This window comes from Heterocephalus glaber, unplaced genomic scaffold (assembly GCF_053883595.1).
Source record: "Heterocephalus glaber isolate CG9 unplaced genomic scaffold, H.glaber_assembly_v1.0 deba00001504, whole genome shotgun sequence".
NCBI lineage: Eukaryota > Metazoa > Chordata > Mammalia > Rodentia > Bathyergidae > Heterocephalus > Heterocephalus glaber.
Window position 1 is genome coordinate 19816081 of NW_028258324.1, and position 18077 is coordinate 19834157.

General features: G+C 34.3%; 1 protein-coding gene across 3 annotated transcripts in view; it reads right to left on the reverse strand.

Annotated features, from left to right (window-relative positions):
* Positions 1-18077, reverse strand: part of Slc9a9 (solute carrier family 9 member A9) — a 611274-nt gene that overhangs the window by 241447 nt on the left and 351750 nt on the right. For all 3 annotated transcript variants that reach the window (XR_015440847.1, XR_015440848.1, XM_004834393.3), the window contains exons 10-11: positions 12926-13039; positions 11152-11263 (exon numbers count right to left, since the gene is read on the reverse strand). Coding sequence is in view for 1 of the 3 variants with exons in the window: in XM_004834393.3 (XP_004834450.1) it covers positions 11152-11263; positions 12926-13039 (226 nt within the window). In the remaining 2 variants the exon portion in view is untranslated. The remainder of the gene's footprint in view (positions 1-11151; positions 11264-12925; positions 13040-18077) is intronic.

The following is an 18077-nucleotide window of genomic DNA, read 5'->3' on the forward strand; positions in this document are numbered from 1 at the left end:
ACCTGAAGAACATAGTGTTCCACAAGACTTGAATCCCCTTTTGACAATTGAGAAGGGAAACAATAAATGTTAATGAAATTTTTTTGTTAATTTAAAGTTTCTCTTCCATGTCTTCCTCCTAATCTCCTGGTGCTGGCAGCTATTTGAATGTTTATGAATGCTAGTGGGCAATGAAATGAGCTATGAACTTTAGCAGCAAGACCTGGCCACAGTCGGTGCTGTTGTTTTTGTGGCTGTGTGAGTTTTTATGGATGATTTTAAAAATAAAAATCCATGAACTATGGGCACAGTTTCCTTAGTTTTGTGATAGGACACATTAGATTTCAATGTCTTCTTCCAAGTGCATCAGAAATGGAGGAATTTAAGAAGCAGTGGTTCTTTGATATGTCATCTGGCTCCTACCACATGCCCAGGAGCTTCCCTTGCCTCCCTTAGATAGATAAGCAAAGCAGCTCTGCATGGTGGCTCCCTAGCCCAGCAGTCCATAGTTCCCAAGTCACAGTGGTTTCAGGAAGGCTGCCAGGGCTCAATTAGGCTTGGCATTTCCCCTCCTTCTAGCAACTCCTGCCTCTTATTTAGTTTTAAATTAAATAAAAATTGCAGCACATGGATTTGAATTAAAATAAGAGGACTGATCTTTGTAATATGCACCACATCAATAGGGAAGTTAATTTGTGTGGAGCACGTCTCTTTCTTTAATTTAAACCACAGAGTGCTGCCTCTTTGGTTTCAAGGGAACTGAGAACTGGGGTGGGGCTGCTCACTCATGGCATTAAGTAGGGCTATGCTTGAGAGCAACAGAAACAGTTTCAGGGGAGTTTAGCATTCCTTTTAAGCCCTTTGTGCTGGATGTCACATGATACACCAGAGCAGTTACAGCCTGCTGGCCTTGAATTTAAAGATCTTAAAATGTCTCAGAGTAGACGTCCCAGATTGACTCTTAACTCCATCTAAGCCAACAAGAATAGAATTTGCATTGTTGAAAACTTCTCAAGACAGAGAAGATAGGACAGACTCTTCACCTGGAGGCCCATTAGTCATGCTGATGTTCCAAGGTTTTGTGTGTATAGATTACTAGTCTATATGCAAAATAAATCAGGTGGGGTTTGTGCAAGGTGAGAACATTAATTTTAATTGGCTCTGGGGGAAAGGATGAAGTAGGGATAGAGGGTGGTAGTGGCTGTGTGACACCCATAAACAATGTGAACTTTACTAAAATCAGTACTGAATTGCTGCAAGCCCTCTTTCAACACTCACTGAAGACTCATCTTGCCACCAGGAGACGAGCAAAAAGGAGTTGGATTCCTTAAACTTTCACCTCCAGGTGCATCCAGATTTTGTTGCAGGTCTGGTTTAGGTTTGTTGGACATGAGGTTTACATATTTTATGGCCCTTTTTTGAAAGAAAAATGAGTATAAAATATATAAGCAATGAATATTTAACAAAACATTCTAGGGCCTCACCCAGGATCTTGGAAGGATAATGTAAAAAGGGAAACTGAAATTTAAGTTTATTAACTTCACAGTGAATTTACCACTCCTTATTTCAAAGGCTTATTTCTGCTCAGTGCCGAAAAGGCACTCAAAAGTTCAAGGTAAAGCTAATGGAAAAAGATTTATCAAATGGCAGGCATGATTGACTAATACAGAAAGTTCAGGTTCTCCTTTGACTGGCTTCTGAACTGTCTGAAGTACATGGTCTCAGTGGACTAAAGTTGGGTCAAGTTTATCTTTCTCTTAAGGGCTTGGCCATCATCTTTACGTTAGTTCACCCAAACACTTGTGTAAGAGACTATATCAACAAATGACTGCTAAAAGAACATCTGGGTGACTCTGAATGAATAAATGTAAAAAGGACTTCACACTTCCATTTTAGAAAGAGAATCACTGTTGTTTTTGAGAAATGTTTTGAGCTATGTAAATAAAAGCCCCATCTAAATTTATTTAGGAAATGAATTAATTAAATAAATTAAATAAAGAAGTATGGATAATTAGATTCTGTCAGAGTGCTATTAAAGACAAACCTCTTATTGGATTACCAAAGCATTCCAGGCATGATTAACATTAGACTACATTTTGAAGAAAATATTCTTTAAGGTGACTGGCAGGTATTACTCTCATGCACCCAGGAAAGACTGACTTGAATATTGTTTAATCTTCTTTGTTAATTTTCTCTGACTTATATAATTTTAACTTGATCTTTTAAATTCTTTGTTTCCTGACAAACATATTTAAGACATTAAGTCTTGAGTGAGGTATAGCCATCATAATTCATGCAGAAAATCAAAGCTGTGTTTGGAGCATTCTCTTCTGAGAGAGAAAAAAAACTCAGTGTATGGTAAACTTACCTGATACTTCACACATTCAGATGATGGCTGGTGGGTGCAGTGTAGAGCCTCAGCTTGTGGTTGGGAAGGAGTCAACATGTGTTTGTTTTTTTTAACTTAATGGAGGTCAAGTTTGCATGAGAGACATTAGATATGCTAGGCTTTGTGTGGGTTAGGAAGGATATGGTTTTAATTTAACTTTTGTTCTCATGACTTTGAGGGTAAATCTAAGGTAGTATCATGTACAAGAGAATGTTCTAACTTGAATTCAGTTCACAATTTCATTTCTAATTAATTGTGAAATTGTGAACAAAATACCCAATCTCTCTTTTAATCTTCACAAAGAGACCAATAATGGGATTCTGGGAAGATGGCAGAGTAGGAAGCACCAGGAATCTGTCTTCCCACCTAGATGACAATTTATTCACAGAATCTGTCTGATATAACTCTTTTGGAACTCCAAAGTCTATTGAAGGTTTTCAATGTCCAGAGGGAAGGACTGGATGGTAAAATGTGGTTACTGTTGGTTAGCTCCAGCTCTTAGACTAGTAGCAGCTACACATCACAGGGGCAGGCTGTTCCTGGAGTGGATCGAAAACTTCTTGCAAGAGTCAAATAAGCAAAAAGATCCTGTTCTTCAAATATTAGAGATGTGCTCTGATCACTGTTTTCTGAGTCTGATCAAAGGGGTGCAGACAAAGAGGTCATTGAACATTGTTGTTGCACCTTCTCCCATTATTACAAAATCTCGGCCTTCTGATTGAAGTGATTCTAGAAGGTCCGGTGTCCTTATTCTTCCTCACCTTGACTTCCCTCCTTCTCAATTTTAGGAGCCAGACTTTAAAGAGTAGGAGATTAAAAAATGAGTATATATAAATGGAAAATTATAAAGTGACTGTGCAAGCCCAGGGAAAATCATAGGATCTAAAAGACATAAGAAGACCTTAAGTTTTTACCTCAGACTGATCCTTGGCACAGAGATTTCATACAGCAATCAAACAAAAACAATAATCAAAAACAGTAAGAACAAAAAAAGCAAACCTTGGTGGGGGCAGCAAATCTGCTTTCTAGAATTACCACAATATCAGATGGAAATGTCTAATTTTCAACAAAAATCATAGGGCATATAAAGAAACAGGTAAGTATGGCCATTCAAGGAAAAATAAAGAACAGAAACTATCCCCAAAGAAGACCTGGTGGGAGATATGCTAGCCAATAACTTCAAAAGAACTGTCTTAAAGATGCTCAGAAGGAAAGGGAGATGGGAGAAAGTCAAGAAAATGACGCATGAGCAAAATATAAATACAAAAAGAAGACATAAAACATCAAAGGAAATAAAAAAGTAATTCAGGGGTTGAAAAGCACAATAACTGAAGTGACAAGTTCACAATAACTGAAGTGACAAGTTCACTATAGGTATTCAAAGGCAGATTTGAGCAGGCAGAAGAAAAAAATCAATGAATTTAAAGAGAAGATAATGGAAACCATTATGTCTGAGGCACAGGAAGAAAAAAGATGAAAGAAAAGTGAACAGAACTTAAATAAACTGTAGGATAAAATTAAGCACAAAGATTATGAGAGTATAAGAAGGAGAGAAAAAGAATCAAAGAGAATATTTCAAAAACTAATGCTTAGAAACTTTCCATTCATGTCTGATGAAAGATATTAATATAAACATCCAAGAAACTTGATGAATCTCAAATTATATGAACTGAAAGAGACACATACTGAAATAATCAAATGTTTGAAAGGCAAATTTTTCAGGAGAAAATCTTGAAAGTTACATGACAGAAGTGACTCATTAAATATAAGGGATTTTAGATAAGATTTCCAGCAGATTGCTCATCAGAAACTTTGGAGCCAAAAATGGGTCTATATGTTCATTCAAAGTTTTAAAATTCCAACAGACTCCTTCATTGTGAATGTAAGGACACTTGAAGCCATATGAAGGAACAGAAACCTCAGTAAACACATGGATTATTAAAAATTTAGTAGTATTGTATATTTTATAAGTTTATTTTTTCATTCTCTATGTAATTTAAGAAATAAGTACATGAAACCAATAATTGGTTTTACTAGCTTTCAAAAAGCTAGTATTATTATAAATTGGTTTGTTAAACTCCAGTTTGTTTTCTATATAATAGAAGAAGTTAATTAATGTAAAATCATTTTCTGTTTTTAAGAAACATGATATAAAATTGAATAGTTTTTTGACATCACCAACAAAAAGGGGTGAGAACAGATCTGTAAAGAGGCAAAAGTTTTGTGTGCTATTGATGTATAAATTTAAATGAGTGTTATAACTTTAAGATGTTAAATGTAATTCCCCTGGCATATGTAAAGAAAAATAGCTATAGAATATACACAAAAGGAAATGAGAAAGGAATTTAAAAATTTATTGCAAGAATAAAATAATGAGAAGAGGACAATAATGCAAGAAATTAGGGACATAAAAACTATAAGGCATATAGAAAACAAGGTAAAATGGCATCAATAGGTATTTCCTTATTAGTAATTTCTTGAAATGTACTTGTATTAAACCTTTAAATTGAAAGAAAAAGGTTGACAGAATGGGTCAAAACATATGATCCAACACTGTGCTGTCTACAGGAGATTCACTTCAGATCTAAAGTACAAATAAATTGAAAGTGAAAATGCAAAAAAATATATTCTGTACAAATAGTAACTAAAAGAGAGAAGGGTGACTATACTAATAGCAGACAAGATAGATTTTAATTGAAAAAAGTTTATGAGAGAATAAGAATGACATCATATATTAATAAAAGGTTCAATACAAGAAAAAATAAAAACTATAAGCATTTACACACCTAATAAAAGACCACTAAAATATATGAAGCAAAACCTGACATAATTATAAGGATAAATAATTCTACAATCATAATTTGGAACTTTTAACACCTCACTCTCAATAATGAATGAGATAACCAGATAGAATATAAGGCAAGAAATAGAGGTTCAACACATCAAACCAATAAGATCCAACAGATATACACAGAGTACTTTATCAACAACAGCAGCCTATATATTCTTCTCAGGAACATGTAGGGAATTTTTCAGGATAACCACACATTAGATGATAAATAAAAATACAATAGACTTCAAAAGATATTATCATACAAAGTATTTTCTCCAAGCACAGTAGGATGAAGTTAGAAGTCAGTAACAGAAGTAAAACTGGAAAATTCACGTTTGAAGAAATTTGCAGAAATTAAATAACACACTCAAATAAATTATGGATCAAAGATAAAATCAGAAGGAAAATTAGAAAATACTAAGATATGAATGAAAGTGAAAACATCATATTAAAATTATGAGATATAGGAAAAACAGTGTAAAGGGCAATTTTATAGCTGCAAACACTTAAATTAAAAACCATGAAAAATCTTAAATCAACACCCTAAGTTTTTAATTTAAAGGACCAGAAAAAAAAGACTAAGCCTAAAACTACCAAAAGAATGTAAGTGATAAGTACTGGAGCAGAGATAAGTGAAATAGAGAATTGAATTGAATAATTATAGAGAAAATCAATAAAATCAAATGTTGGCTCTTCAAAAATATCAATAAAATTTACATACATTTAGGTAGATTGAGAAACAAAACTCTAATAAAATTGGAAATGGAAATGGGGATATTAACAGTCGTTCTAGAGAAATGAAAAGAATTATAAACAATTTCTATCAAATTCAGCACCATATTAAAAGAATTATACATCATGTCTAAGTGAGATTTATTCTTGGAATGCAAGATGGTTCATCATATCAAAATTAATCAAAATTGCAAACCACATTATTAGAATGAAGGAAAATATCCATGTGATTATCTCAATTGATCCAGAAGAAGCACCTGACAAAATTTAATGCCTTTCCTGATCACTGTCTCCCAAAATATAATGAACTAGGAATAGAATAAAACTACCTCAGTATAATAACAGCCATATATGAAAACCTAAAATGAATATACTCAAAAGTGAAAAGCTTAAGGTTTTTCCTCTAAGATCAGGAATGAGTTAAGGATGTCCGCTCTCACCACTGGTGTTCAACACAGTATTGCAAGTTCTAGGCAGAGCAATTAGGAAGAAAAAAAGAAAGAAGAAAGAAAGAAAGAAAGAAAGGAGAAATAAAGGCATTCAAATAGAAAAGTAAGAAGTAAAACAATTTCTGTTTACATATAAAAAGCCTGATAGATTCCACACATATATATATTCAAATATATATATATTCAAAAACTGTTAAAACTATTTAAATGAACTCAGTGAAGCAACAAGATATAAAGTTAATACACAAAAGTCACAAAAGTCAATTGCAGTTCAATACACTAATAATGAATAATCTGAAAAGAAAATTATAAAAATAAGTCCATTTACAATGGCACAAAAACTTAGGAATTCACTTAAGGAGATTAACAGGAGATTTATATGATGAAAACAAGAAAACATTACTGACAGAAATTAAAGAAGATATAAATGGGAACACTTTCCATGTTTATGGGTTATAAGATTTATTGCTGTTAAGATATCAATTCTATGGAAATGTTCATCAAAATGCCAGTAACATTTTTTGGTTATTTTGCAGAAATAAGAAATTCATATGGAATCTCAAGGGACCCCAAACAATCCAAAAATCTCGCAAAAGAAGAACAAAGATGGAGGACTCAGGCTTCCAGATCTCAAAACCTACTACAACGTTACCATAATCAAAACAATATGGTATTGGCATAAAGACAGACATATAGACAAATGGAATACAATAGAGTCCAGAAATAAATTCTCACTTGGATGGTCAATTGATTTTTGACAAAGTTGTCAAGACCAGTCATAAGCAAAAGATACTCTTTTCAACAAATGATGCTGGGAAAACCAGATATCCCCAGAATGAAGTTGGATCTGTACCTTATATCATTTACAAAAAATTCACTTAAAATGGATCAAAGATGTAAGTAAAGTTTAAAAACTAACATTCTTTGAGGAAAACATGGGACAAAAGGTTTACAACATTGAATTTGGAAATGATTTCTTTGATATAACATCAAAAGTCCAAGAAACAAAGGAAAACAGAAAAATTAGATCTTAAGGAAATTTAAAAATGTTCTGTATCAAAAGATAAGAAATAGAGGAATAATGATAACAAATAATATAGGAGAGAATATTTGCAAATGACGTATCTAATAAGGATTGAATATCCAGCAGGGAAATTTTAAAATTAAATGACAAAAATGCTAGATTTAAAAATTGGCAAAAGACTTGAGTAGACATTTCTCCATAGAAGTTATACAAATAGCTAACAATCAACATTACTAGTGATTGAGGAAATACAAATCAAAGCAACAATGAGATAATGCCTCATATCCAAAAGAGTGTCTAGTATTAAAAAACAAAACAGAAAACAAGTGTTGGTGAGGATGTGAAGAAATTGGAGCTTTTCTTTTTGCTTTTTGAGACAGGATATTGCTATGTAGTCCAAGCTGACCTTGAACTTGCAGTGATTCTCCTGCCTCAGCCTCCTGAGTGAGGATTATGGCATGCATTATGTCCAGTGAGAAATTGGAACTCTTTTGCACAAATGGTGGGAATGTAAACTTGTACAGCAACTGTGGAATACAAGATGGCACTTCCTCACAACAATACAATTACTACATGATCCAGCAATTGTTTCTGGATATATATAAACAGTCAGCAAAGCTTCAAAGTCATATTCATGTACTGATATTCATAGCAGGATTATTCACAATATCTAAAACGTGGAAGCAACCCAAGTGTCCATCAGGGAGGAATTGATAGGCAAGGACTGGATAGGCAAAGGAATATATTATTCACACTTAGAGGAAGGAACTTCTGTAATATGGTTTTTTGTTTTTTTTGTTTTTTTGGTGCCGGGGATCGAACTTGGGTCCTTGCGCTTGCGCAGCAGGCGGCAAAACCACTGAGCTAAATCCCCAGCCCTACAATATGTTATAATATGGGTAAACTTTGAGGACATTATGATAGGCCCGTCACAAAAAGACAAATACTCTATGATTCCTCTTAGTTGTGGCACTCAGAGTAACAAAAAGCCTAGACAAAAAAAGTGGAATGGTGTTTGCCAGGGGCTGGGAGGAGGGGGAATGGAGTCCTTGTTACTGAGTACAGAGTTTCGGTTTTATAAGATGAAAAGAGTGTGGAGATGGGAGGTGCTGATGACTGCACAATTTTATGAATATATTTAATTGCACTAAACTTTACACTTAAAATGGTTAAGATGATAAATTTTGTGTTATGTGTATTTGTGTATTTTAACTACAATAAGAAAGTTAGAGAGAGAGAGCTTTTTTTAACCTTGCCCTGACTTTTGAGTTAGTACGTAACCATGTAACATTACAATGTCCTCATCTGAAAGCTAAGACAACTGTTTAGGAGAAATTTCCATGTTTTTTCTACATACCAAGTAGTACTATCAATATTATTAACCTTTAATAAAATGAATATTAAAATATAAAGAAGAAACTCAATTTAGAGTTATTTCAATATAAAAATATACAAAACAAAAATGAAGTTGCATAAAAACATCCCACATTGGCCCAAGGTAACTGTGACATTTGCATTTAAGCTGCTAAAGTGCTAATGTTGACTCAGTGCCTGGCAGATGACACAGATACTTGATGGGAAGGTGATAGCTGGCATTCTCTGCATATCAGAGTTGCATGTAGGTAGCTGTCTCGAAAGTGTGGCGTGCTGGACTTTTTAATGATGAAAACTAGCTGATTGTCACTCCCCTGGACAAAAGTAATAATTTCTGCCCCATCAACATGATGGAATCATTGTTTACCTTCTCCAGAATGAGCACCTTTAGAACATGGTCAGATAGTAAATATTTCAGCTTTTATGAACCACAGAGTATCTGTTGCAACTATTCATCTCTCCTCCTGTAGAACAACAACAAAAATCCATAGGCACGCCTAAACAAAGGGATGTAGCTGAGTTTCTTCATTAATAATATGAGCATGTGCCAGATTTGATTTGCTAACCCTCTACTTTAGAATATCATAAAATCGTCATCAAATTATGGTCCTCCTCACACCTCTTGGCCATACTTATATACACCATATTATACTGGCTTCTATCAGTTTTTATTGCAATGCCAATCCTACAGCTCTGCAAAAATTAGATGTTGCCAAACTTGGAGAAACCATCAAGCCAGGTGGCCATTTGGGGATACACTTAACATCCCAATATGATTATCTAAAACCTTACATTCTTTTCAAAACATTTTTGTCAAAACAACATTTAAAATATAATACTCAAGTTTTAAAAATAAGCTGCTATTCCCCAGAAAAGCTACTGATGTTTTGATGGGAAAGAAGGACAATTAAATGCTTTCCAACTCCTAGAAATATTTTATAAAAATGCAACCCAATCCTGGCTTCCTATTTATTACTTGATCAAATTTATCTTTTGCTTTCCTATAACAGAAGTTAACTCACTGCCAGTTTATTGTTGTTCTAAGGCAAAGATCACTCATCAGCCCAACATCTCACCTTCTCTCTTACTCCTTCTCTCTCACCTTAGCATGTCTGAGAATGTCAGAAAGTCCCATCAGAGGCCCTCAGGAGGATGATTTTTACCTTTGGATTGCCATGTGTCTCTTTGTGATTAAATGACTCATTCTGAACATGAGAGCTGCCTCCATTTAACGTGTGGACCAGGCTAGAATAGAATGGAAGGTGAAACAAGCCTTTTGTTTCTAGTACTACTTCTAAAGATGTGGATTTTTAGATACCAGGTTGGATTTGTGGTAGGGCCTCTCAGATGTGGTTTCAGGAAACCTTGCTCTGGCCAAGTTACTTAACTCCTTTGAGATTTTGAACTTTGGCTTCCTCAACTATAAAATGTGTAAATATTCTGCATTGGATTGATAGTGAACAGAAAATAGAAAATATCAATAACTGTTAAGTTTCTCTCACCTTTTCCATGTATTCCTATGTGCCTCAAACTATATTTGTTTGCACTATTCTGATAGCAGATTTTTTTTCTTTTCTTTTCTTTTCTTGCCATGTATCCTCCAGTGGACTGCCTCTGAGTGCATTGTAGGTATGTACTAAAGGCATGTAGGGTTTCTGAAGCAAGGCTCTATACAGTGAAAGACTAATGGGAAGAAAATTGATGAACAGAAAACCTCCAGTCTCTAGAATTGTTCAGCAGTCAGCAAATTCATTTGGTTTATTTTACTCTGGAAAGAAGCCTTCAAGTGTGATTTTGACAATTAGAACATAGGTTACTTGTTGGTTCCATCAACCAGTACCTAAGACTGTACCTAAGACACCTGCTGAGTGCTCAATTAATATCAGTTTTCCCAACTAGCTAACCGAACACACTTAGATCCAGTTTGCTTTTGTGAAAACCATTAAAAGTGTCTTAAGTCTTATATAGGGAAGGAGCAGATATTCTAAGAAAATGCTTTAACACTGGACAAAGATGGCACCATTTATGCACAATTTATGTTGAGCATGCAACTTAGAATAAAATGAAAATTCAAATTCTCCAATACAGCAATTGATCTGAAAGTGGCCATGTAAAAGTCCAGTGCACATTTTAGACACATTTTTGAATAGATACTGTACCTTGAGGCCATAGTGACAAATTCCCATTAGTTTCATGTTCCACTTGGGAAGAGAAATCCTGCCTTTGCTCAGTAAAAAGGGGAAATAAGCTTGGTGGTGGGTACAGTGAAGCTTGTGTTTCCCTGGAAGGTCTCTGCGTGTCCTTATGGTTTTCCCAGTTCCACAGAAGTGTGAGAGAATGGCAGGATTAACACATCCTATAGCCAACATACCTGAAAACATCATCATGTGCTGAAAGTTCCAGGGGATCCTCTGTTTTCGTCCCAGATTCAGGAGGAAGGAGAGGGGATATATGTTGCAGGCTCTGGCAACAAAAATTGCTAGCTGCAGGCAAGCACAGGAATACATTGAGGAAAATGTTGCTGCACTGAGGGTTCGACTCTAAGCATAAATATTAAGTCCTCAGCTTCTCTACATTATGACCCAGAGAACAAAGATAAACATGTCAATTCATACATGTCCACCCTGCTTCCAAAATTCATCCTTCAGTGTCAATCCTTTACTGAAATAATAGAGAATCTCTGCCTTTCTTTGAATATACACTTGGTTTAAAATTGGTAGCCTAATCATTTCAATCATTGTAAATCTTCTCATCCCGTTTATGTTGTGGATGCCTGACTCTCGGCTCAGTTTTGCTATAAAGAGTAAAGTGTGATGCAGTGACTCTTATGATGCTGTGGTACTATCTTCTCAAGCAGCACCTTGGAAAGGATAAATGTAGTTACTTCTGTTCACAATTTCCACCTTGCTTTCCATTAGTTAATATGCCTGTATCTAGCAAGCTTCACTTACTTTTTCTTTTAGTGGATTTAATTTAGAGAGAAATTGCCTGTGTAAATATATAATACAATTGCAGCTTTAAGAGGCATTTTACTAAAATCAATGTTTTATAGGTAAAATCTATGAAAACATTGGTGGTGTTCATCTCTCCTTTTTTCATCATTGTTGTCCTTGATATGTAGTTATCTATTCTAGTTTGTGCTCAGTGGGATGGAGTTACTTGGGGAAAGAGAATTTCTTTCTAAGATCTAGATTTTGGATGCAATTGAAGGTTCAGTTGCACGCTCAGTGAAAAGAGACTGAGGGGCACATGCAAGAGCTCAATGGAGCAGGGCTGGAGAGAGGGATCAGCTCTCCTAGCTGTTAAGAATATCTGCCTGTGATCCAAGGGGAGAGGAGGGACAGCAGCTGTTGAATATCCTTGACTTTCCTCATGGCTCAGTATTGCTTTGGACAGACATCTCTTCCACTGGGAATGCCTCCTGTCCAGCCTGACAGCTTAGAAAGCCTCTGCATTAAAACCGAGGTCTAGATTTTATCAGCCTTCCTAGGAAAGAAAAGGTGCTATCTTATTAAAGTGTATTTTCAGGTCCGAGGATGTAGCTGAGTGGTGCCTCCGCTTGCCTCACAAGCACAAGGTCCTGAGTTCAATCTCTGGTACCAAAAGAAAAAAGAGAAAAAAGTATTTTCAAGTGTACAATGCTTAAAATGTTGAAAGTTATACCTATTGTGCTAATTCCATTAGATTCGTATTCTCTCTTAATATTCTTATTCTCTCTTAATTTCAAAGTCATCCTTGGAAAAGAAAATTATTGTCTTGAAATGAAAACATTTCCAAAAGTTTAATCCTACCTGCCTTCGGATATACTCTAATTCAAATTAAATATATTTTCCTGTAAGAAGCATCTTGCCATAGTTATGTAAACAATTTATAATTTTTAGCTAAACACATTTTGAATACTTGAAAAATGTCATACTCCTTTAGCTTTTCCCTTTTATTTTCCACAGTATTTTTCAATCTTCTTATCATGAACCACATGTTTTTAATAAAGCCCTCAGTTTTTTTTAGGATATGTCTCTCTCTGAACTGGAAATTTCATATCTGCTTTGACTTTGAGCTTTGCAGTGAACCTGAGGGCATAACTTTAAAAGTCAGTAGTTGGTTCTCCTCTCTAATCACCCCATGTTTTGTATTTCAAAGGATACAAAGGCTCCGAGTATAAAAAGAGCATTAAAAATATGATTCTGGAAGGTGAACAGCGCCAGGCCCATGTAACAGAAGATGACATTCTCAGCCAAAAAGTTCATAAATTCAAACAACTGAAAACAAAACAGAAACCAAAAATCATTAATTCCAACTTAGACTTGAATCCGTTTTACTTTCTTGTGACTGTGGTTGATGATGGGGTGGTCCTCTTTCATCCAGGCAACCACCCCTTTAGCCTTGAGCTCAGCCTCTCAGGGGACATGGGTGGTACCAATTCTGCTCAGTCATGTGACTTACCTGACTCTCTACCCAGTGACATATGCCACAGCTGTGTCACTTTAAGCTTTCCAGAGACACTTTCATAGAATATTAACCAGTATGATCCTTTCATAGAACAATTGCTAATAAACTGGCAAAATGTTCCCTGTTAAATAAATTGAAGCTAAGTGATGTGCTTGAGGTATACTGTAGTTAACAATTCAAAGATTGGTTAGCCTCTTCTGAATACTACCCAGTAGATGCACTTGAGTTCCAAGGTCCCAAAGAAATAATTTTTTTAAAGCCAAAGCTAAATTACTCTAATCAGGCAGGCACAGGAGACAAAAGGAAAACTTGGAAACTTGGAACAAGGATGAACATCAATTATATTTTAATGTTAGAATGATCAGTATATTTCAAAGCCCAGACTATGAGACTCATTAAATTGACTGATGTAGGTATTTCCACTAAATGTCTATAATTTCTAGCTGGTAAAAAGAAAATGATTGATCCCAAGGATCAGTTTATTCAGGGAAAGCACAATAGATACATCAAATTCAGTCAGAAGAATGGAGTAATAACATGCTATGCTGAGAGATACTCCCAAGAGTTATTCTTAGACCATTAACTAAACAATTTAAGTTGAACACAAAAAATATTTTCCAACTTCCATATTAAAACTAAAAGGGAAATGTGTCCAGAGGCTACAGCAAAGGAATATTTGGAAGAGATTTTATTTTATGTTCTAGACTTTTCATTTAGAAGTTTCTGAAACTTCATTCCCAGACCTGCATAAATCACTGTTAGGGAAATGTCTCTGGAGGCATTCTCTTGACTTTTTAGAGACTCATTTTTTCATATAATGTATTTACAGCCCCACAAATAATGCCCGATACCTGTTCACTGACAATTGACAGAAAGAAAAGTAGAATCATGTCAGAAAAATTATTTAAAACCAGTTATAGAAAGAAAGGATTAAAAAAGACATAGCTCCTTGTGTACAAGATGGTCTTTCTGCAGTGGCAGTCATCATCAATTATCCTGAGCACTCTTTCCATATTTTAGGCCGGCTAACATAAATAAACATTGTCACTCAAATAACAGCAGAAAACTGGAAAACATGAGTCAGGGAAATATAGAGGATAGGGAAGCTTTTTCTACCTCATTATATTTTTACTTTTTCTAGAAGGGAGATTTGTACATCATCTTATTTTGTTCAACTTGCTGTAACAAAATATCATAGACAGAGTGACTTAAAGCATAGATGTTCATATCTAATATTTTTGGAGCCTACAAAGTTAAAGATCAAGGTGCCAGCTGATGTAATGCTGGGGAAAGCTTTCATGGTTTGCAAATGGCCACCAACTTCTTGTATCCTCATATACAGGAGAGAGATATTCTCCCTTGGTGTCTTCTGATAAGTGTACTAATTCAATTCATGAAGGTTCCACCATCATGACCTAACTACTTCCTGAAGGCCTTACTTCTAAATAGCATCACACTGAGGTTTAGAAAGTTAACATATGAATTCTAGGAAAACAAAAACTTTCAGTTGTTAGCAATTATATAGCTTTTAACATTAATAAATATCAGGGTTAAATTCATAGGGCTTCTCTGAGCCATTCCCTAGTATATTTTACCCCAGAGAGAATATTTTCGTACCTGGAATCTTTTTAGCCTCTTCTTAGCAACCATACCTCAATTTATCTCTGTAGAGTCTATCTTGTTTGTTATAGCCTTGGTCGCTCAGATATGGAGCATGTGAGTTAGGACTAAATTACTCAAATCAATGCATTTCTCTAGGCAATGTGTTTGGTTTAGAAGAGGATGTGACACATTTGGAGACAAAGAAATTCAATGGGGTCTTTGCAAGGAATGCCAGAATAAATATGTGCACCTTCTTACTGGATGAGAAATCAAAGGATGCTGACCAGGGAGCTATTGGGAGCCATCTTGTGATCACAGGGGAAATGGCTGTCTGAGAGATAAACTGGGTATTTGTATCACTTTTTAAGCTCTTCTATTCAACCTCTCCAAAGGCAAAATCTGGCCTTGGACTTTTGAATTAAAGAGAGCAAGAAATCATTTGACTGGAGCTGGGGTTAGATCATTTAAAATTATACATACTCTTTTACATACATGGACTAGTTAAGGAAAAAAATTTTCTACTCTATACCAAAAAATTTTTTTAAATGGCACGATGCCAATTTTTTGACTCTTTTTCAGATAAAAAGAAATTCTTGATTCTTTCGCCCATTGCCACCCACTCAATTTTAATCTATTCACTACCTTAAAGAAACAGGGAAAGTATTGGGACAAGTCAGTTATTTCTGTTAGTTGTTGAGATATGATGGAAATTTTTGCTACTCATTTTAAATTGGAGTCTATGATTTTAAATACAGTGGTGCCTCAGTCCATGAATTTAATTCATTGCACAATTCTGGAAAAGATGGCCATGGTCTCATGGTCATCACCCATTGCAGGTCGCAAACAAAAACAAAATTTTGCCAAATGCTTCTGTTTGTCAACCAAATTGTTTTCAAGAAAAAACATTCATGAACCAAGGTACCACTGTATTTGTTTTAGAGATTTGTTTTCTTTGGATAGCTTAAAAATTTTACTTTGATTTATTCATTTAGTTTATTAAAATCTAACACTAACATTACAAATTATATATATATAACAAATATATGTGTGTGCACATGTATGTGTGTGTATGTGTGTGTGTGTGTATTACAAAAGTTCCATTTTGTGTTTAGGTCCATTAGGTCCAATTTTGGACCTGATCTTTGCTCCTATTGTTATTCCTCCCTGTGTCAGTGCCACACATTTCTACATTAATGTAGATACATAATTCATTGTACTATTTCCTACTCTATTTTCTCAGAATTTTACTGATTTTTTTATGTTTAAAAAGTATTTTTATTGTTGCTTAATCATACAGAAAAGTATACAGATCATGTTTACATTTTAAGATTTAAAAAAGGAGTATGAGCACTCCAGAATCACTCATTCAGTTTCCTAGTCTTACTTCCTTACTCCAGTGTCACTATTAGCATTTCTCACACCACAAGTTAGCTTTTCTTATTTTTCAGTTTTGTACAATTTGAATTAAACAATATGTACTCTTTATTATATAATTGGAATTAGACAATATGTACTCTTTGTTGTCTTTTACTTGACAATAAATTTATGATATTCTTCATGTTGTATGTAACAATTCACTTTTTCATTATAGGAATATACATTTCATTTTTTTCTAGTTTGGGGCTATTAATACATTTTTCTGCTATATGTTTACCTTCCTAGAGTTACTGGGATGTGGTGTCATGCAATTTTCCAGAGTGGTAGTACCAATTTGCATTCCCATCAGCAGTTCTAGTTGTTCCACATTCTTGATAATGCTTGGTTTTGCTGATGTGTTTTAAACTTAGTTTTGCCTTTTGACACGGCCATCTGAACCTCAGAAGAATCTTGTCAATTTGGACAAAAATTACCTGCCTGTTATTTCACTTGAAATTGCACTGAATTTTGTAAATAAATTAGAGTAAAATGTACATCTTTTCACTATTGAGCTTCTGAATCCATGAACGTTATATAGCCTCATCATTCTTTTGGTTTTCTTCAGTTTCTCTTAGTCATTTCTGTAGAAAGATTTTAAACATCTGTGTCTAGATTTATTTCTAGGTACTTAATGCTTTTTGTTGCTATTGCAAGTAATACCTTTTTCAAAGTTCATTTTCTATTTTTTTTTTTTGCTAGGCTCACATGTATAGTTGATTATAATGGATCTTTCATTTCATGTATTATTACATTTATTTAATAATCTCATCATTTATCAGTAGATTGCATTTTTCACAATCAAGTTTTCTTCCTTTCTAGTCATTACACACTTTGTATTTTTTTGTATTTGTTGTTGTTGCTTCATCACCTTTGATAAGCTCTCTAGTACGGTGCACAATACTAGGGTTGATACAGTTATCTTGTTCTCAATCTCAAAAGGAAAACTCTCAAAGTTTTTCTATCAATTTCATACAAGCGTCTTAACAGATTATATACATTCCTTTCTATTCTTAGATTTAGAGACAGTCACTTAACAAAACCAAGAATGCTGTTGATTTTTATCATTTTTCTTCACCTATTAAAGATCATATAATATTTTTATTCTTTTAATGTAGTTAATTATTCTAATTAATTTTAAATGCTAAGATAGTCTTGCATTCTTGAAATATTCAAATATCACAAAGCATGTTCCCATTATTTCCTAAAATGATTAGAATAATTCTGGGGTTAGAATTTTCTTAACAGGAAAATTTTAAATTATGAATATAGAGCAATTATTTTAATAGATATACATATGATTAGTTAGATTATTTTGTGTCAGTTTTAGTTGTGTTTACAAGGAATTTGTCATTCTTTTGCATTTTCATATTTATTAATATACAGTTGTTCATAATATCCTCTTTATTTTAATGTCTGTAGTTATGTCTTTCACCCATTCATTAAGGGTAATTTGTCTTTTCTTTTTTATTCCCAATAAATCTTTCTGGAGGTTTACCAATTTTGAGTGCTTTGAAGAAGTAACTTCATTTTCTGTATTGTGCCCTTTCCCCATTTCATTCATTTCTCCCATCTTTATTTTTTCTTGCCTGCAAAACATTTCAGTTTAATTTATTTTAATTTGGTAGCTTAGCCTTTCAAGTTCTGGCTGTCCTGGCTGCTTGTCAATTCTTCCAAACATCTCATTTTCTATGGTATCCAGCTTTTCTAATTGCTTTCTGAAGGAGAGTTGTCCTAACCTCTGCAGTCCCATATAACTAGCTCTTCTTGCATATATGTTTTTCCAGGTAAAAAATCATTTTTTGTTTGCCTCCCACTCACTGCCATTTTTTT